This window comes from Borostomias antarcticus (assembly GCF_949987555.1).
Source record: "Borostomias antarcticus genome assembly, chromosome: 7".
Classification (NCBI taxonomy): Eukaryota; Metazoa; Chordata; class Actinopteri; order Stomiiformes; family Stomiidae; genus Borostomias; species Borostomias antarcticus.
Window position 1 is genome coordinate 15,881,246 of NC_140240.1, and position 22,390 is coordinate 15,903,635.

A 22,390-nucleotide genomic window follows, 5' to 3' on the forward strand; every position below is an offset into this window, starting at 1 on the left:
AGCACTAGTTAGGGCCCGAGCACTGGCGGTGCGAGGCCCTATTGAAACTCGAAGGATTATTAGGGCCCGAGCACACTGGCGGTGCGAGGCCCTATTGTATTTCGAAGGATTATTCTCCTTCTTCTCCTCCTTCTTCTTCCAAAACAAATGCCTTTTTGGCGGCCTAAACATCGATGAAAACGGATGAAACTTTGCAGATACGTCAGTCCCGGTGAAAAATTTGATAATTCATGGGTGACGGAAATGGGCGTGGCAAAACGGCTCAAGAGCGCCCCCTGGAAAATTTAAAATGGCGAGCCCCACCTTCCAGTTTGATGTAGGCGAACGAAATTCGGTGGGCATATGTAGTTCATCGAGACACACTAAAATGTCTCTTAGAGCTATACCCAACATGCAACAGGAAGTCCGCCATTTTGCTCTTAATGTGCCATTTTGTCCTTGTTTTGACCATTTCCATGCCTCGTACTTCAACGAACTCCTCCTACAGATTTCATCCGATCAAATTCATATCGGGTCAGCTTCATCTTAAGACCTTTGTGATCAAAAGTTATCAAAAAAATTGAGTTTTCACCAAACAGCCTTGCCGCGGCGCCCCGCCAAAGTTTGACATTTCGCCATAAAACACGAAGTCCTCATAACTTATCCATACATTATCCAATTTGTCCGATATATCTCACGCTTCATGATGGTTCTGTCCTGAACACATCTATGTGTCAGTATTGCATCATACTTATAGCGCCACCTATTGGTGAAACAGGAAGTCCCCATAACTCCTCCATACATTATCGGATTTGTCCGATATATCTCACGCTTCATGACGGTTCTGTCCTGAACACATCTATGTGTCAGTATTGCGTCATACTTATAGCGCCACCTATTGGTGAAACAGGAAGTCCTCATAACTCCTACATACATTATCCAATTCGTCCGATATATCTCACGCTTCATGACGATTCTGTCCTGAACACATCTATGTGTCAGTATTGCATCATACTTATAGCGCCACCTATTGGTGAAACAGGAAGTCCTCATAACTCCTCCATACATTATCCAATTTGTCCGATATATCTCACGCTTCATGATGGTTCTGTCCTGAACACATCTATGTGTCAGTATTGCATCATACTTATAGCGCCACCTATTGGTGAAACAGGAAGTCCCCATAACTCCTCCATACATTATCGGATTTGTCCGATATATCTCACGCTTCATGACGGTTCTGTCCTGAACACATCTATGTGTCAGTATTGCGTCATACTTATAGCGCCACCTATTGGTGAAACAGGAAGTCCTCATAACTCCTACATACATTATCCAATTCGTCCGATATATCTCACGCTTCATGACGATTCTGTCCTGAACACATCTATGTGTCAGTATTGCATCATACTTATAGCGCCACCTATTGGTGAAACAGGAAGTCCTCATAACTCCTCCATACATTATCCAATTTGTCCGATATATCTCACGCTTCATGATGGTTCTGTCCTGAACACATCTATGTGTCAGTATTGCATCATACTTATAGCGCCACCTATTGGTGAAACAGGAAGTCCCCATAACTCCTCCATACATTATCGGATTTGTCCGATATATCTCACGCTTCATGACGGTTCTGTCCTGAACACATCTATGTGTCAGTATTGCGTCATACTTATAGCGCCACCTATTGGTGAAACAGGAAGTCCTCATAACTCCTACATACATTATCCAATTCGTCCGATATATCTCACGCTTCATGACGATTCTGTCCTGAACACATCTATGTGTCAGTATTGCATCATACTTATAGCGCCACCTATTGGTGAAACAGGAAGTCCTCATAACTACTACATACATTATCCAATTTCTCTGATATATCTCACGCTTCATGACGGTTCTGTCCTGAACACATCTATGTGTCAGTATTGCGTCATACTTATAGCGCCACCTATTGGTGAAACAGGAAGTCCTCATAACTCCTCCATACATTATCCGATTTGTCCGATATATCTCACGCTTCATGAGGGTTCTGTCCTGAACACATCTATGTGTCAGTATTGCGTCATACTTATAGCGCCACCTATTGGTGAAACAGGAAGTCCTCATAACTCCTACATACATTATCCAATTCGTCCGATATATCTCACGCTTCATGACGATTCTGTCCTGAACACATCTATGTGTCAGTATTGCATCATACTTATAGCGCCACCTATTGGTGAAACAGGAAGTCCTCATAACTCCTCCATACATTATCCAATTTGTCCGATATATCTCACGCTTCATGACGGTTCTGTCCTGAACACATCTATGTTTCAGTATTGCGTCATACTTATAGCGCCACCTATTGGTGAAACAGGAAGTCCTCATAACTCCTCCATACATTATCCGATTTGTCCGATTTATCTCACGCTTCATGACGGTTCTGTCCTGAACACATCTATGTGTCAATATTGCGTCATACTTATAGCGCCACCTATTGGTGAAACAGGAAGTCCTCATAACTCCTGCATACATCATCCGATTTGCACCAAATTGCTGACGCTTCATGAAGGTCACCTTCTGAACACATCTATGCGTCGGTATTGAGTTACACTTACAGCGCCACCTACTGGTGAAACAGGAAGTACTCATAACTCCTACATACATTATCCGATTTACTCCAAATTGCTAATGCTTGATGAAGGTCGCATCTTGAACACATCTGTAGGTCAGTATTGCGTCATACCTACAGCGCCACCTACTGCTTACAGGAAGTCCTCATAACTCCTACATACTTGTCCGATTTACACAACATTTCTCACGCTTCATCAAGGTACTGTCCTGAACACATCTATGCGTCGGTATTGAGTCACGCTTAGAGCGCCACCTACTGGTGACAGGACGTTTCTGTCAGAACTGGACACCGAAATAGCACACCCTTTAACGGCGCCACACCCCGACCCGCGTGGGGTGCGAGGGCCCGCTCACTGCTGCTCGCAGCACTAGTTATTCTTGTTCTTCTTCTCCCCAAACAAATGCCTTTTTGGCGGCCTAAACATCGATGAAAACGGATGAAACTTTGCAGATACGTCAGTCCCGGTGAAAAATTTGATAATTCATGGGTGCCGGAAATAGGCGTGGCAAAACGGCTCAAGAGCGCCCCCTGGAAAATTTAAAATGGCGAGCCCCACCTTTCAGTTTGATGTAGGCGAACGAAATTCGGAGGGCATATGTATTTCATCGAGCCACACTTAAATGTCTCTTGGAGCTATACCCAACATGCAACAGGAAGTCCGCCATTTTGCTCTTAATGTCCCATTTTGTCCTTGTTTTGACCATTTCCATGCCTCGTACTTCGACGAACTCCTCCTACAGATTTCATCCGATCAACTTCATATCGGGTCAGCTTCATCTTAAGACCTTTGTGATCAAAAGTTATCAAAAAAATTGAGTTTTCACCAAACACCCTTTCCGTGGCGCCCCGCCAAAGTTTGACATTTCGCCATAAAACACGATGTCCTCATAACTCCTACATACATTATCCAATTTGTCCGATATATCTCACGCTTCATGACAGTTCTGTCCTGAACACATCTATCTGTCAGTATTGCGTCATACTTATTGCGCCACCTATTGGTGAAACAGGAAGTCCTCATAACTCCTCCATACATTATCGTATTTGTCCGATATATCTCACGCTTCATGACAGTTCTGTCCTGAACACATCTATGTGTCAGTATTGCGTCATACTTATTGCGCCACCTATTGGTGAAACAGGAAGTCCTCATAACTCCTACATACATTATCCAATTCGTCCGATATATCTCACGCTTCATGACGGTTCTGTCCTGAACACATCTATGTGTCAGTATTGCGTCATACTTATAGCGCCACCTATTGGTGAAACAGGAAGTCCTCATAACTCCTCCATACATTATCCGATTTGTCCGATATGTCTCACGCTTCATGACAGTTCTGTCCTGAACACATCTATGTGTCAGTATTGCGTCATACTTATAGCGCCACCTATTGGTGAAACAGTACGTCCTCATAACTCCTCCATACATTATCCGATTTGTCCGATATGTCTCACGCTTCATGACAGTTCTGTCCTGAACACATCTATGTGTCAGTATTGCGTCATACTTATAGCGCCACCTATTGGTGAAACAGGAAGTCCTCATAACTCCTGCATACATCATCCGATTTGCACCAAATTGCTGACGCTTCATGAAGGTGGCCTTCTGAACCCATCTATGTGTCGGTATTGAGTCACACTTACAGCGCCACCTACTGGTGAAACAGGAAGTCCTCATAACTCCTACATACGTTATCCGATTTACTCAACATTTCTCACGCTTCATCAAGGTACCGTCCTGAACACATCTATGCTTCGGTATTGAGTCACGCCTAGAGCGCCACCTACTGGTGACAGGAAGTTTCTCTCAGTACTGCACACCGAAATAGCCCAGCCTTTAACGGCGCCACACCCCGACACGCATGGGGTGCGAGGGCCCGCTCACTGCTGCTCGCAGCCCTAGTTATTATTATTCTCCTTCTTCCGAAACAAATGCCTTTTTGGCGGCCTAAACATCATTGAAAACGGATGAAACTTTGCAGATACGTCAGTCCCGGTGAAAAATTTGATAATTCATGGGTGACGGAAATGGGCGTGGCAAAACGGCTCAAGAGCGCCCCCTGGAAAGTTTAAAATGGCGAGCCCCACCTTTCAGTTTGATGTAGGCGAACAAAATTCGGTGGGCATATGTATTTCATCGAGACACACTAAAATGTCTCTTGGAGCTATACCCAACATGCAACAGGAAGTCCGCCATTTTGCTCTTAATGTGCCATTTTCCCTTGTTTTTACCATTTCCATGCCTCGTACTTCAACGAACTCCTCCTAGAGATTTCATCCGATCAACTTCATATTCAGTCAGCATCATTTTAAGACCTTTGTGATCAAAAGTTATCAAAAAAAATTGAGTTTTCACCAAACACCCTTGCCGTGGCGCCCCGCCAAAGTTTGACATTTCGCCATAAAACACGAAGTCCTCATAACTCCTCCATACATTATCCGATTTGTCCGATATATCTCACGCTTCATCATGTTTGCGTCCTGAACACATCTATGTGTCAGTATTGCGTCATACTTATTGTGCCACCTATCTGTGAAACAGGAAGTCCTCATAACTCCTACATACATTATCCAATCTGTCCGATATATCTCACGCTTCATGACGGTTCAGTCCTGAACACATCTATGTGTCAGTACTGCGTCATACCTATAGCGCCACCTATTGGTGAAAAAGGAAGTCCTCATAACTCCTACATACATTATCCGATTTGCACCAAATTGCTGACGATTCATGAAGGTCGCATTCTGAACACATCTATGCGTCCGGATTGAGTCACTCTTACAGCGCCACCTACTGGTGAAACAGGAAGTACTCATAACTCCTACATACGTTATCCGATTTACTCCAAATTGCTCACGCTTGATGAAGGTCGCATCCTGAACACATCTCTGCGTGAGCATTGGGTCATACAAATAGCGCCACCTACTGCTTACAGGAAGTCATCATAACTCCTACATACATTGTCCGATTTACACAACATTTCTCACGCTTCATCAAGGTACTGTCCTGAACACATCTATGCGTTTGTATTGAGTCACGCTTAGAGCGCCACCTACTGGTGACAGGAAGTTTCTCTCAGTACTGGACACCGAAATAGCACACACTTTAACGGCGCCACACCCCGACCCGCGTGGGGTGCGAGGGCCCGCTCACTGCTGCTCGCAGCCCTAGTTATTCTTTTACCTTCTTCTTTTCCCCAAACAAATGCCTTTTTGACGGCCTAAACATCGATGAAAACGGATGAAACTTTGCAGATACGTCAGTCCCGGTGAAAAATTTGATAATTCATTGGTGACGGAAATGGGCGTGGCAAAACGGCTCAAGAGCGCCCCCTGGAAAGTTTAAAATGGCGAGCCCCACCTTTCAGTTTGATGTAGGCGAACGAAATTCGGTGGGCATATGTATTTCATCGAGCCACACTTAAATGTCTCTTGGAGCTATACCCAACATGCAACAGGAAGTCCGCCATTTTGCTCTTAATGTGCCATTTTGTCCTTGTTTTGACCATTTCCATGCCTCGTACTTCGACGAACTCCTCCTACAGATTTCATCCGATCAACTTCATATCGGGTCAGCTTCATCTTAAGACCTTTGTGATCAAAAGTTATCAAAAAAAATGAGTTTTCACCAAACACCCTTGCCGTGGCGCCCCGCCAAAGTTTGACATTTCGCCATAAAACACGAAGTCCTCATAACTCCTCCATACATTATCCAATTTGTCCGATATATCTCACGCTTCATGACGGTTCTGTCCTGAACACATCTATGTGTCAGTATTGCGTCATACTTATAGCGCCACCTATTGGTGAAACAGGAAGTCCTCATAACTCCTACATACATTATCCAATTTGGCCGATATATCTCATGCTTCATGACGGTTCTGTCCTGAACACATCTATGTTTCAGTATTGCGTCATACTTATAGTGCCACCTATTGGTGAAACAGGAAGTCCTCATAACTCCTCCATACATTATCCAATTTGTCCGATATATCTCACGCTTCATGACGGTTCTGTCCTGAACACATCTATGTGTCAGTATTGCGTCATACTTATAGCGCCACCTATTGGTGAAACAGGAAGTCCTCATAACTCCTCCATACATTATCCAATTTGTCCGATATATCTCACGCTTCATGACGGTTCTGTCCTGAACACATCTATGTGTCAGTATTGCGTCATACTTATAGCGCCACCTATTGGTGAAACAGGAAGTCCTCATAACTCCTCCATACATTATCCAATTTGTCCGATATATCTCACGCTTCATGACGGTTCTGTCCTGAACACATCTATGTGTCAGTATTGCATCATACTTATAGCGCCACCTATTGGTGAAACAGGAAGTCCTCATTACTCCTCCATACATTATCCAATTTGTCCGATATATCTCACGCTTCATGACGGTTCTGTCCTGAACACATCTATGTTTCAGTATTGCGTCATACTTATAGCGCCACCTATTGGTGAAACAGGAAGTCCTCATAACTCCTCCATACATTATCCAATTTGTGCGATATAGCTCACGCTTCATGACGGTTCTGTCCTGAATACATCTATGTGTCAGTATTGCGTCATACGTATAGCGCCACCTATTGGTGAAACAGGAAGTCCTCATAACTCCTGCATACATCATCCGACTTGCAACAAATTGCTGACGCTTCATGAAGGTGGTCTTCTGAACCCATCTATGTGTCGGTATTGAGTCACACTTACAGCGCCACCTACTGGTGAAACAGGAAGTCCTCATAACTCCTACATACGTTATCCGATTAACTCAACATTTCTCACGCTTCATCAAGGTACCGTCCTGAACACATCTATGCTTCGGTATTGATTCACGCCTAGAGCGCCACCTACTGGTGACAGGAAGTTTCTCTCAGTACTGCACACCGAAATAGCACAGCCTTTAACGGCGCAGCACCCCGACACGCGTGGGGTGCGAGGGCCCGCTCACTGCTGCTCGCAGCACTAGTTATTATTATTATTCTACCTTCTTGTTCTTCTCCCCAAACAAATGCCTTTTTGGCGGCCTAAACATCGATGAAAACGGATGAAACTTTGCAGATACGTCAGTCCCGGTGAAAAATTTGATAATTCATGGGTGACGGAAATGGGCGTGGCAAAACGGCTCAAGAGCGCCCCCTAGAAAATTTTAAAATGGCGAGCCCCACCTTTCAGTTTGATGTAGGCGAACGAAATTCAGAGGGCATATGTATTTCATCGAGACACACTAAAATATCTCTTGGAGCTATACCCAACATGCAACAGGAAGGCCGCCATTTTGCTTAAATGTGCCTTTTTGTCCTTGTTTTGACCATTTCCATGCCTCGTACTTCGACGAACTCCTCCTACAGATTTCATCCGATCAACTTCATATCGGGTCAACTTCATCTTAAGACCTTTGTGATCAAAAGTTAAAAAAATTGAGTTTTCACCCACCAAACACCCTTGCCTTGGCGCCCCGCCAAAGTTTGACATTTCGACATAAAACACGAAGTCCTCATAACTCCTACATACATTATCCGATTTGTCCGATATGTCTCACGCTTCATGACGGTTCTGTCCTGAACACATCTATGTGTCAGTATTGCATCATACTTATAGCGCCACCTATTGGTGAAACAGGAAGTCCCCATAACTCCTACATACATTAACCGAGTTGCACCAAATTGCTGACGATTCATGAAGGTCGCATTCTGAACACATCTATGCATCGGTATTGAGTCACACTTACAGCGCCACCTACTGGTGAAACAGGAAGTACTCATACCTCCTACATACGTTATCCGATTTACTCCAAATTGCTCATGCTTGATGAAGGTCGCATCTTGAACACTTCTGTAAGTCAGTTTTGCGTCATACCTACAGCGCCACCTAATGGTGAAAGAGGAAGTACTCATAACTACTACATACGTTATCCGATTTACTCCAAATTGCTCATGCTTGATGAAGATCGCATCCTGAACACATCTGTGCGTCAGCATTGAGTCAGACTTATAGCGCCACCTACTGCTTACAGGAAGTCCTCATAACTCCTACATATATTATCCGATTCACTCCAAATTGCTCACGCTTGATGAAGATCACGTCCTGAACACATCTGAAGGTCAGTATTGAGTCATACATATAGCGCCACCCACAGGTCAAGCAGGAAGTCATCATAACTCCTACATACATTGTCTGATTTACGCAACATTTCTCACGCTTCATCGAGGTACTGTCCTGAACACATCTATGCGTCGGTATTGAGTCACGCTTAGAGCGCCACCTACTGGTGACAGGAAGTTTCTCTCAGTACTGGACACCGAAATAGCACAGCCTTTAATGGCGCCGCACCCCGACACGCGTGGGGTGCGAGGGCCCGCTCACTGCTGCTCGCAGCCCTAGTTTCAATGGATATTTATGGATCATCAGCTGTCCATCACAGACAGTGGTGCAGGAGAGCTAACGTAGGAGCACGAATGTCAGACACTGCCTGTGATAGACCCTGGACATGAATTTTCCAGCACCTTACTTTTTGAGGCGATCTTAAACATGAGGGCAGGTCTGGCCTTGGTGGATTCTGAGGTGCCCATATCATTGTCGTTTGTTTCCATGGCGTCCACCAAGTTTCCGTCTGGTGCATCCCTTATTGGGGAGAGCAAAAAAACAGCAAAAAGTATTAGTGTGCGTGCGCGCGCGTCACTAGCCTAACCCATTAATCCTAAGGAAATATGAATGCTTCATTATCGTTTTTGCCACCTGATCCAAAACACAAAACGTAGGCTACTGTTGAACATCCAATACAAAACACAAAACGTACTGTTGAACGCCCAATTCTAGTTCTTCAATCTTCTTCTCCAGTGACGTCTGCAGGTCGCTTTTGTCAAAGGTGTACTCGACGAAGAAGGCCTCCAGCACAAAGGCCACGAAAATACTGTTGAAAAATATCAGGCGCTACTCAGTCTCATCAGGGAATGAACAACACTACTACTTGTGAAGTGCTATTTGCATATCATTGAGGGGAAACATTTTGGTTTGTGTGTGCGTGTATGTGTGTCTGTGCGTGCGTGAGTGTGTGTGTATGTGTGTGCGTATGCTTTATTTTTGTTGTTTGTTTAGGGCTTGGACTACAATTATGGTTAGGGCCATAGGGGTCAAAGGTTATGTTTAGGGTTTAGGGCTAGAGTTAGGTTTAAGCGGTGTGTGTGTGTGTGTGTGTGTGTGTGCGTGTGTGTTTGTGTGAGAGAGAGAAACCCCAGAACTATATAATTAAAGTTCTTACTTGATGATGATGATGACAGCAACAATATGAAACAGGATGAAAAATATCCTGGCCGATATGTGAGTGACCGCAGTGTAACCACTGCTCAACAGTAGAGCTGCGTTCAGGAGAAGAACACTGACGGTTTGATGGTATTTCGCCTGCGAAATATCAATGAGTTAACTAACAAGGTTATATTAAAGACAAAGAAAAAACGGATAATGATGACTTTGTGTAGAGGTTATGCGGATTGGTTATAATAACTTAATAAGTTAAGTTTCCCTGTTTTCTTAAAATAATAAAGTAAGTGTTTTGGAGTATCTGATGGCTAACTCACTGATCTAAGCTATTCCCTGACTTTCTGACATTCATTTGGAAAACCATAACATCACATATTCATTGGACCAGCTAAAAACCACAATGCTAGCCGAACTGTTGTTTTTGACCCGTTCTTATACTCATGTTGGCTTCTGAGCTTTGGAAAGGATATCATGCCACTGGTTGACCACGGTGAGCTCCAGCAGCAGAATGAAGGAGGAGACCACGTCGTTGAAGTTGTTCTTGCAGTAGTTGTGGTTGGCGAAGGCTGTGCCTCTGAGCAGGGGGTTTCCACAGTACTCCTTCTCAGGATTGGTGGAGTCCACCTCGAAAAACTGGATCTTCCCTTTGAACAATTCCATTCCCACCATGGCAAATACATAGTAGACAATCTATGGGAAAAAATTTAGAAAAGTGTATTTTTACTCTATGCAGGTTAATCTCGTTGATATGACAGAGAGCCTTATCACAGTAGCAGGCCTAGCAGAAGCGACAGAAATGGTCAAACTGATTAATCTAATGCAGCCCAGGATTACGCGTAAAAACACTTTGGATAATATGTAAAAACTGTGTCGCTAAGGTCGCAAATAACCTGGTGCTATCATCACCAGTGATTACACAGTACCCACACAGCAGCAACTTACAACTATGAGCTGTCCAAAGGTGAGTATGGTCGGGCCAATCTTCATGAGCGTGTTGATTATAGCCCGGAATCTTATTAGAGGAGAGACGGTGGGAAGGATGTTACTTCCTAGTTCACAGAAAGGTTGCGCACATACATTCAGTGCTGGTGCAGGACCTGACAAAGACCACTGTGGTCCAAATGTTGTTCTGAGCACAATACCACTTGGTGGAACAGCAGCTGTTGTGATTTTTCTATTTTGATCGGATATTAGTTCCACCACCAAATCTGTACAGGAATTTCATAACACAGTATTGGTAAAACACCAGTGAGCTATTCAACTGTCATACTTTTCAACCCAACCTCTCTCCCACACAAAAACAAGCCGTCGAGCACACATCAACGAAACAATTCACCCTCACTCCTCTGTACAAGGAAGTGCTTGACCTCTGACCTTTTGATGCTATCGATGACCCGGATGAGCCTGAGGACCCTGAGGATGAAGACGATGTCCAGGACCTGGCGACTGGTGTAGCCTCCAGCTGTGACAAGGTACATTCAGATCAGGGTGAGGTCAGATGAAAATCACTGATCCCCTCACAATATCTGGTTCATGAGCGATCTGACAGCCAAAGAGCATGCATAAGGATACACCACCAGCAACTGAATTTTCAGAGCGGATTCATCATGCAGGGTTTGATGAATATCCACAAGACAAGCTGGAAAGTCTATTTCTCCAACACCCGGCTCCAAATCTAGCCCCTACTTCAACTTCAACCTGTAAACCAGACAAATAAAGGTGAAGTTTCAGTTAAGCTGGATTTCCTATCCACTGGGCCAACCCCTAACCCTTCCATCATGTATGGGAGTGTACAGTACGGTCTAGAACGGTGACTGCTGGTGTCACGTGTCCTTATAGCAGGCTTTACTGACGATGAGGGGATGAACAATCTGTTCACGATGTGCAGTTTCTAGACAAATTAACTTATTGTAAACCGCTTTGGATAAAAGCATCTGTTAAATTACTAAAATGTAAATGTAAAATTAATTGTAAAAAAAATAGCATAGCAATCTTTTCACATTATCTAGGAAGAAAATGGCTTCTATTGGTGATAATCGTCAATCCTTTTCAAATCTAGACAAACGATCAAGGGTCAAGGGTCACCTCCACCACTAACAGCCCCTCCCAATAAAAAGCAGAGTACAGCGTCAGATCAACAGCAGCCCAGCAACTGCTCACCAAAACCACCACCACCAGAGGGCGCCCAAAGACGCCAGCCTTCCTCACCTGGGGGCTCATTCCAAACCCAAATGTTATCTTCAAGTCTACCTGCTCCTACACAATCAGAATGGATTAGACTGGTATAAATGGTATGGTGAAGGAGGACTAGACTGGTATACTGTACATGGTATGGTGAAGGAGGACTAGACTGGTTTACTGTACATGGTATGGTGAAGGAGGACTAGACTGGTTTACTGTACATGGTATGGTGAAGGTTAAACCTTACTCTACAGCTGTCCCCCTACACAGTCTTTAGTTTGAAATCCATAACACTCATGATCAACGCCACAGTAAAAAGTAGCAATGTTTCTGTTATGAATGAAGTCTTTCTCATTGAGTCAGTCACCAAATAACACCCCTAACCTGTTACTGGTAATATCAAATGACTGACTAAAAAAAAACAGAATAAACATTCTCTTTCGCAGACACACACACACACACACATTTTCTGTGATATGGTTATATCCAAGGCATTGTGTGTGTGTGATAAATATGATAGATGTAATATAGTTTCTTGTCCTCAGTCATGGACCACAGGCTACTAGAAGCTGCAGTGTTCTATAAGTGTGCTTACATGACCTCATCGCTGAGTTGATGATGGTGGCGACCAAAGCAGAGATGACGATGATGGTGTCAAACCTGCAGCATTATCAGCCAGAGAGAAGAAAGAGGTCAATTTTGGACTTTACAAAGTATCTTCATTTGTTTATCCAGAGATGTTGGTCACTTTTTGTCAAAAAGTGCAGTTTAAAATGTTTTCAGACCTAAGACCACCAGCTCACTCAACCCTACACAATGGAAAAGAACATAAACACAATCCAATATGCAAATTGCAGGGGGTACAGGAGTGGGTCTGTGATGGTCTTCCTCAAAGACCTTCATGACTACAGAGGTCATGGTGAAGGGTCTGTAGTCGTTCAAGATCACAGGCCTGATCCCCCCCCTCCCCCGCCCGCAGCAGAGGATGAACTTTCTGCTGCAGCTGAAGAAATCCAACCTGCCACGGACCATGATGGTACAATTCTACACCTCCATCATCGAGTCCATCTTCACCTTCTCCATCACCACCTGGTTTCCCACCACTACAGTCAAGGACAAGACTCATTTGCGGCGGGTGATACCCTCTTCAGAGAGGGTGATCGGCTGCGCTCTGCCCTGCCCTCCCTCCAGGCCCTGCACAACTCCCGGGCGCTGAAGCTGGGCCAGAAAGATCATGGTTGGCCCCTTGCACCCGGGCTATGGCCTCTCAAACTGCTCCCATCTGGCAGGAGGCTGCGGTTGTCAAAGACTGCCCGACACAGGAACAGCTTTTTCCCCATGGCCATCAGCCTTATCAACAAGGCTCCCCTCTGACTCTCTCCCCGGCCTACTGCAATTTTTGCACTGAATTGACCACTGCACTGACTCTTTGTAGTCCAATCGCTCTGCTAGTTTTTGCACTATGCTTGTATCTCACACTGTCCTGTCCTGTCCTTGCACTTGTCCATTGTTGTGTTGTTGTAAAGCCCCACAGTGTCGCAAAAAAATCCTATGCATGTGCAGTACAGTACAAATGGCAATAAACAATTCTGATTCTGATTCTAAATAAACCATGTTCCGTTCTGATCTGTTGCATACGGACCCTGGAACCACAATGGCATGGATCGTGACTCCACTTTGACATCAGACAACTGGAAGGTCTGGAAACATCTAGTCTGGATGAATGTAGGCTTTGGGAATAAGCCTTGTCATTTGTTTATTACTGCCCAATCAGTGGCGACAATTGAATCTGATTGGGCCGACAGCAGCAACCAATCAGATTCACTCCAGTCTATGTGAAACCACAACCCAGTAATGTAATTGGAATAATTGATTATGCTTGTGACTATGCCATGCAGGACAGATGTATTAATACTAGTACAGTCGTTGTCTTTCCCTGCACTGTCTTCTTCTTTCATTGCCTTGGGAACATCCTCTGTAGTTCTCTCTCCGAGGTCAGATGAGGTTAGCATGGGTTTGGGGGATAAACTCCACCTCAGCTCAGTTGTATGGTCCTAATGTTTGTTCAACAGATCTGCTCTCCTGACCAAATGTCCTTGTCTACTCCATTCAATTGCCATCCCATGTGATCCTGGTTCCCCCTGGAAACGCCTATTTCATGATGTTGAATGATGGATTTGACCAATCAGCACCAACGTCGCCATCTCCGTGACAACTTCCTGTCCGAGTCCTGTGTAGGATTCCTTTGGCTTTAAAACCTGTGTGTTTCTCTCCAAACACCCAATTGCAATTGTATTTTTGAAAAAAAACAAAACAGTTTTTGGACTTTTGAAGAGTGAACCTCAGCTTATCTTCTGCTCGTTATTTCTATTTAGAATTAAGCGATAAACACTTGGGTTACAGGAGCTCTCACCAGTTCCAGAACTGATGTCTTGAGAAGAAGGTGCGTGGTTCAAAGGTGTAGAGTTTGAGCAGGATCTCCAGGAGGTACAGAGCCAGGAACCCCCACTCCGCGTTGGAGATCAGAGGGTTCTCCTCGTCCAGGCCGATGAACACGGCGTTGACCAGGATGATCAGGTCGTAGGTGTACACAAACACTCTGCAGGTCAAAGGTCAAACACAACACCAGGATAATCAGGTCGTACTGTAGGTCTACACAAACACCCTAGGGGTCAAACACAACTGGCAAGGGTGAAGTGTACATGCACACACCCACATTATGTGTGGGCACACACACATGCACACCCCCCCCCCACACACACACACACACACCATAGCCTTTCTGATATAATTTCCATGTTTTTTTTGTCGGGCTAAATTGTGAAACTCAACATCAGACCAACACAATTAGTTCAAAGGCATAAAAACACACCTTGCACAGGCTTACACGACAACACAACCAGAACACCGTGCGCAGGCTTCACACGCAAAATACATGACAACACAACCAGGGCCAAAAGTATGTCCTCCAGCCAACCACACTCTTGCTAGGCTATATTTAGAGGCACTACATTATATAATGAGTCACTTGTGAATCTTTTACAACCTCTATAAAAGTAAAACAACATTCTACAATCCACCCAAGGCTGATTGCACTGCTTCAAGGCTCATGTGAAATGCAACTTGAAAATGCTATTGCTTCTACAGGAACTGCAGTCAGTTCTTTGTTTTTATCCAATCAGTCATACAAGAGACCAATCCTATCACAGATGGCTCTAGAAGGATTACTCAGTAGCCACTAAAATGGGATAAATCACGACAAAAATGAAGCCCATCTTAAATGTGTTTGATAAGAACTCTTTATGAAGTTCACCGTATAGCTAACGGCTGTCAGATGCTCCCAGATCACCATAAAACAGTAAGGGGAGGGCTGGGTGTATGGCTGGTTCTGGGAGAGAGCTCGGTGTATGGCTGGTTCTGGGGGAGGGCTGGGTGTATGGCTGGTTCTGGGGGAGGGCTGGGTGTATGGGCTGGTTCTAGGGGAGGGCTGGGTGTATGGGCTGGTTCTGGGGGAGGGCTGGGTGTATGGGCTGGTTCTGGGGGAGGGCTGGGTGTATGGGCTGACTCGGAGAGAGCTGGGTGTATGGGCTGACTCTGGGAGAGAGCTGGGTGTATGGGCTGACTCTGGGAGAGAGCTGGGTGTATGGGCTGACTCTGGGAGAGAGCTGGGTGTATGGGCTGACTCTGGGAGAGAGCTGGGTGTATGGGCTGACTCTGGGAGAGAGCTGGATGTATGGGCTGGTTCTGGGAGAGAGCTGGGTGTATGGGCTGGTTCTGGGGGAGGGCTGGGTGTATGGGCTGGTTCTGGGGGAGGGCTTGGTGTATGGCTGATTCGGGGTGAGGCCCAGGAGGTTGGTGGTTTAGTCCACAGATCTACTAACAGTATCTGTGATGGAGCATGGACAGACTACCAATACCCGTGCAAGACTGTGTTCAGTTGTACCTGTGCTGGACCAGTCGTACCTGTGCTGGACCAGTCGTACCTGTGCTGGACTGTGTACGTCGTACCTGTGCTGGACCGCGAAGCGGAGCAGACGGCTGGGGGAGGACAGGTAGAGCGAGGGCAGCCAGGTCTCCAGGAGGTGGGGGCGGGACTTCACCGTGATCACCTGGATGTTCAGTAGGTCCGCTAGCTGGACAAACACCACTTTGCCTGGACGGAGGAATCAGTCAATAACTCACCCAATCCACTGACCAATTCATGAGTTACACTTCATATACCATATCTACATGGATGATTATAGGTTGTATACTTGTGTAGGTTGAAAAAAACATCAAATTAAATAGTGTATATATATATATATATATATATGTATGTACTATACTAGTAACAGTGTATATATATATATAGTGTAGTATGTACTGTTAGTATAGTATGTAGGTTGATAAAAGCATCACATCAAATTGTGTGTGTGTATGTATGTGTATGTATATATATATATCTGTAAATTTATATACACTAGTTAATTATATATATATATATATATATATATATATGTGTGTGTGTGTGTGTATGTATATATATATATATATATATATATATATATACATACATACACACACACACACATATATATATATATATATATATAATTAACTAGTGTATATAAATTTACAGATATATATATATACATACACATACATACACACACACAATTTGATGTGATGCTTTTATCAACCTACATACTATACTAACAGTACATACTACACTATATATATATATATATACACTGTTACTAGTATAGCGAATAGTACATGCACTATACAGCAATCAACTATGGTAAATGGTAAATGGACTGCACTTATATAGCGCTTTTCCACCTTAGCGGCACTCAAAGCGCATTACAATGGCCTCTCATTCACCCATTCACACACACATTCACACACCAATGGCGGTAGCATCCACCATGCAAGGTGCTAACCTGCTCATTGGGAGCAATTTGGGGTTAGGTGTCTTGCTCAAGGACACTTCTACATGTGGACAGTTAGAGCTGGGATTCGAACCACTGACCCTTCGATCACTGAACGACCCGCTCTACCAACTGAGCTACAGCCGCCTCTATAAGGGGTGGTGGTCCCGCTCACTGACCAACCACTGACCAATGCAGCCTTTGTTGCCGTGGTCAGAGACACTCCAGAGCAGTTCCCTGTGGGCATTGCTGATGTCGGGCTGGACCAGACGGACCAGCTGATTCCAGCAGGCCTGGGTCAGCACCGGCTCCCCACCCTCACGCCTCTCCTGCAGCACCCCGAAGGCTCGCGCCATCTTGTGCCTTTTGGCCCTCACGAGTTGCCGTACCTCTTCCTGGTGGAGACATGGACAGAGAGGGCTGATGTGATGCATCACATGACCAGGCAAAGGGTTGTTGTTTACGTGTGCAATGCTCTTTTTGGATGCCTTAGTAGCAGGGCTAGAATTCTGCTATGGGGAAAGAGACAATTACGGAATGTGCACCATTTCTATCAAATCATTATCCTCTGGCTAGAGTGTAGCAAACCAGGAAGTCTCAGTAGAAATGTGTTCATTTTACCTTGAGGTATTTCTTGTAGTTGTTGTACACAACCGCCAAGAAGACAGACATGAAGATGTAGGTGTTTATGAGGATGTAGATGATAAAAAAAAACGCAAAGAAGACGTTGGAGTTGTACGCTGGCATCCTATGGGTGGTGGGTAGAAACATGCATTTTGAGATGTACCACAAGCATTTGCAAAATATACCTAAATAGTGCCTGCCTACACATTATCTAATATTCTAGCCAAAAAGAACGTTTATGCCACTACCATACAAGAAGTAACAACGGGAAAGCAGAATAAGACTGAACATATGGGAAGACTGCAGTATTGTAACTGTCCAGCAGTACTCCCAGTCTAGAGGAAGAATGTCCTTTCACCCAGACAATAAAAAAGTCCTCAGACACTCACATGACGTCAGGACTGTTGGCTGTGGTGACGAGAACGTAGAGATCGAAGACGATCTCCAGGTAGTTTGTGAAATAGGAGCGTCCCTCTGTGGTCTTCAGCCCCCTGGAGAGGAGAAGTGCAGTTCATCATCTGGTCTGCATCAGCTACTACCACAGAGCTGCTTCCTGCTCCTGGGCTGCAGCTGTGACAGGACCTGTTCCACCAGCAGCTGATCTAGGATCAGATGGCCGAGGCCTAAATCCTGTCAGTGTCTAGCAGATAGTCAACTAAAACTGTCCTTAGATTAGTGTCTAAGGGGAGGCTTTACACTTTATTTGTAGTACTTTTGTTACGTTCTGTACTGTTCTTGTTTGTGTGTTAATGTATGCAGGCCTGCATGTTTTTGTATATGGATGTGTTTGTCTGTCCTGGTGTTTTGTGGTTTGTCTCCCCCTGGTGTCTCCATAATTCTCCCTTTCTTTCAGAAGCTGAAGGCGCCCTTGTCTATCATCACACCTGTTCCACGTTATCAACCAGCCACGCCTTCTCCTCCCCCTATATATAGTCCTGGGTTTTGTTTGTTCTGTCTCTCTCTCCTGAGTGGCAGTGCCAGGAGGGGAGCGGTTGGTTTTAGTTGGGTAACTTTTGTTTATTAGTTTGTTTTAGCCTCTGTTCAGCCTGTTTTGTTAGTTTATCTGTCATGTTATCTTTTGAGCTCATAGGGGACATTTCGGTACGTTTAGACACCCTGGGGTCTACATTCTTGCACTGATAGTTTATTTATGTTATTCTTCATTAGTTTAGCGGTGAGCACCAACCCCTGTATTTAAGGGCGCTGGCGCCTGTCAAAGGTGTGTGGGGGGGGTTCTTTACATTATATTTTATTTGGTGCCACTGATTAGTGCCCTATGTTGCATTATATTTGTATTCAATAAATATTATTTTGTTGAATTTATATTGAAATTCTTTTATTAGGAGTTACCACTTGAGATAAACTATCTCGTTTTCAAGGGGGTCCTATACATACATATACAGACTCAGAGTACATACATAGTATACATATATACATAAAACAAACACACAAACCCCAATACACACACACACACACACACAAGTGCAATGAGAGCTAAGCATAATGTCTTGTATACAATACATATGTGAAATCACAGGATATACCCATGGAAGGATCATGTCAGTGATACTGAAACTTTACAGAAGCTATACATAATGAGACATTTTACCACAAATCTGAGATCAGAAGCACATACAGCTGTTTGCATAGTATGATGATAGTGCCACTTTGAACCGGTAAAAGGATATTAGAGATCTTATGTTGGCAGGCAAATTATTCCAATCGGATGGAGCTTTAATCATAAAGGCTTTTTTAGCTATAGATTTTGACACTGGAGGGACACAGAAGTAAAATTGCATTGAGTGTCGTAGATGATATGTGAAAGAGAATGGGATCATCAACTGCTTTAAATAAATGGGGTAATTGAGGTGGATACATTTAAATATGCAATGCAACCAATGTTGATGCCTCCTAGATGTGGGGGAAGGCCAATTCAAAGAGTCATACATTGAGCAATGATGGGTAGTGAAAGCACATCCAAGTACAAACCTGCATACTCGGTTATAAATGGTGTTAAGAGGAAGCAGGATGGTTTTGGAGGCAGACTGGTACACAACATCTGCATAATCAATTATGGGTAAAATTAGCTGTGTTGCTAGTTTCTTCCTGACAAGGAAAGAAAAACAGTTTCTAGATCTATACAATGTTGAGAGAGAAAAATTGACTTTCTTGACTATATGACTGATATGGGATTTAAATGTAAGATTTGAATCAAGAGACACTCCTAAGTATTTTATATGTTCAACTCTAAGCAGAGAAGTGCCATCAAGACAGGTAATATTAAATGATGAGGCTTTATTCTTGATGCTTTGGCGTGTTCCAAAGATCATTGTATGAGATTTTCTTTTGTTAAGTATTAATTTGTTATTGATAAGCCAGGTCTGTAATGTATTAAAATCGGACTGTAATGTATGTTCAATTTGAGCTATGTTAGTTTGAGAAGTATAAATGACTGTGTCGTCCGCGTAGAGATGAGCACAGCAATCAGAAAAGATTAAAGGAATTTCATTAATAAAAATGGAAAACAGAAGAGGACCAAGAATTGAGCCTTGTGGCACACCTCTTTGTTGAATCAAAGTATCAGACTTAGTTCCCTGTATAACAACACATTGTTTGCGAGTATGTAAGTAAGAATTGAACAAAAGCAATGCCTTGCGTGACAATCCAATAGAATACAGTTTATCTAGTAGAAGATAGGGGTCAACTAAATCAAATGCTTTCGATAGGTCGATGAAAATTGCACCTGTCAGTTTGTTCTTGTTTGTTGCAGAATAAATATCATTAGTGAGCTTTAGAAGAGCTGTGGTCGTGGAGTGGTTTGGACGGAAGCCGGATTGAGAGGGAGCTAGAATATTATGTTCAGTAAGATATGATGATAGTTGATTATAGATCAGTTTTTCGAATACTTTTGCAGTAGCACATATAATTGATATGGGTCTGTAATTGTTGAGCTCAAGTACATCACCACTTTTGTGTAAAGGTGTTATGCATGAACATTTCCACATCGACGGTATTTCGCAAGTGGATAGAGACATATTAAATAGATCACAAAGTGGGTAGCTAAGAATGTGTGATGATAACTTAAGAAATCGTGCTTCAATACCATCCAGCCCTGGACCACTGCTAGATTTTAAATCACCAATAGCATTGAAGACCTCGACAGGTGTTATTTTTTTGAAGGAAAAATTACTACTCCTGACCAATGCGCTGCTGATATCACCACCAGGAGAAGGAGAGGGATCAGACAAAAGGACGGAACCGACAGAGGAGAAGTGCTGGTTAAAAGCCTGAGCGACTGAAAGTGGATCCTTTAATATTGTGTTGTTGACCTTAATCTGCCTTGTTATGTTTGAGTCGGTTGGATTGGTTAAAGTTTTAATTTTACTCCAGAATTGTTTAGGATTTTTAAAGTCATTCGCAAGAGAATCTCTATAATAATTGCATTTGGCATTTCTGGTCATTGTTTTGGTTGAATTTCTCAAGTGTCTGTAATGTTCCCAATCTGCCGGGTCTTTCCGGTTTAAATTGTGTCTTTGTGTGGTTGCACCCTCATTGGTTTGTGTCTGTTGTGGTAAATGTTGCGCCTTGGTCCTCCGGCCATCAGGGGGCGTAACAACTTTATTTATCTAGCAGTGTGCGTCCCTGCAGACAAGATACATTAATATCTACCATTAATATGTTCCAATGGGGCCAGTGCTGTAAGGTTTGGTTTGAAGCCGATCCTGGTTCTGCACTAAAATATCATGAAATCATTTCTGTTTGTACTAAGAACGATGGGACTGAGGTTCAGCTGTTTTCTACTTGTGGTGGGAAACGTCCAGTTTTGTTCTGGTTATATATTTAGTTATCTACTGGGTTCTACTAGAATTGAATAGTGATATTCAAACTGAAATCTATATTTTGCCAGTGTCCTCCCATACAAACCGTACACACCATGCTCTGACTGGTTCAGGATGGCAGACTGACATACAGACCATATGCTGTGCTCTGATAGGTTCCAGATGGCAGACAGACTGACATACAGACTGTACGCTGTGCTCCGACTGGTTCAGGATGAGAGACATACCTTTTACCAAACAGTTTAAGAGCCATGAGGGAGAACATGAGGACGCTGAACATGAAGAGGAGGAAGACATACAGGATCTGGGGCAGGGCATTACGGATGCTTCTGAATGCCCGACGCAGCTGAAAGAGGAGAGGAATGGGAGGAGGAGATAATCAACATGTCCATAGTAGTGGTAGTGATACGATTGTTACATGCACCCATTTCCCTATCCGAGACAAACACCTGAGCTGGCAGTGAGTAGGCCAGTGTGGACGTTGACCAGCCCAGATTTTCAATCACATCTGCAAGCCGGTGGATAAGGGCCTATATTAGCGTGTTAGTTAGAGGAAGACTGGGGGTGGCTGATAGCGATATCATACACCCTAGACCAGACAAACATTCAAGTCTTATAATGAAGACAGTCTTTCCCCTAGATTTTTTCAGGCCTGTTGCTGGTATGCACCCAGGGGGACACATTAGAGAGAGGGGGGGGGGGGGGACTCTGGGGCTCCTCCACCAGGAAATTCTAAGCATCAAATACTTAATTTCCTGCATTCTGGTGAACATGTAGGCACTAATTTCTGCTGGACACTGATAAATAAAAAATAAAATGTAAAAAAATAACCATTCATTTCCATATAATTTTTGTCAAAGCCAGGGAGCCAGTGGAGAGGAGCCTAAGAGCCGCTTGCGGCTGCAGCACCGGAGGTCGTACGACGTACGACCCCTGGTCTAGACGAACAGAACTGGGCCTAGTATGGT

At 43.9% G+C, this 22,390-nt stretch overlaps 1 protein-coding gene across 1 annotated transcript in view; it reads right to left on the bottom strand.

The window, feature by feature from the left end:
* Window positions 1-22,390, bottom strand: part of tpcn3 (two pore segment channel 3) — a 361,079-nt gene that overhangs the window by 204,227 nt on the left and 134,462 nt on the right. The window contains exons 6-18 of the mRNA XM_084441175.1: window positions 21,650-21,768; window positions 17,973-18,074; window positions 17,581-17,707; window positions 17,150-17,354; window positions 16,058-16,202; window positions 14,463-14,648; window positions 12,645-12,709; window positions 11,243-11,330; window positions 10,811-10,880; window positions 10,339-10,558; window positions 9,870-9,960; window positions 9,408-9,521; window positions 9,120-9,232 (exon numbers count right to left, since the gene is read on the bottom strand). Coding sequence (XP_084297301.1) covers window positions 9,120-9,232; window positions 9,408-9,521; window positions 9,870-9,960; window positions 10,339-10,558; window positions 10,811-10,880; window positions 11,243-11,330; window positions 12,645-12,709; window positions 14,463-14,648; window positions 16,058-16,202; window positions 17,150-17,354; window positions 17,581-17,707; window positions 17,973-18,074; window positions 21,650-21,768 — 1,645 coding nt within the window. The remainder of the gene's footprint in view (window positions 1-9,119; window positions 9,233-9,407; window positions 9,522-9,869; window positions 9,961-10,338; window positions 10,559-10,810; window positions 10,881-11,242; window positions 11,331-12,644; window positions 12,710-14,462; window positions 14,649-16,057; window positions 16,203-17,149; window positions 17,355-17,580; window positions 17,708-17,972; window positions 18,075-21,649; window positions 21,769-22,390) is intronic.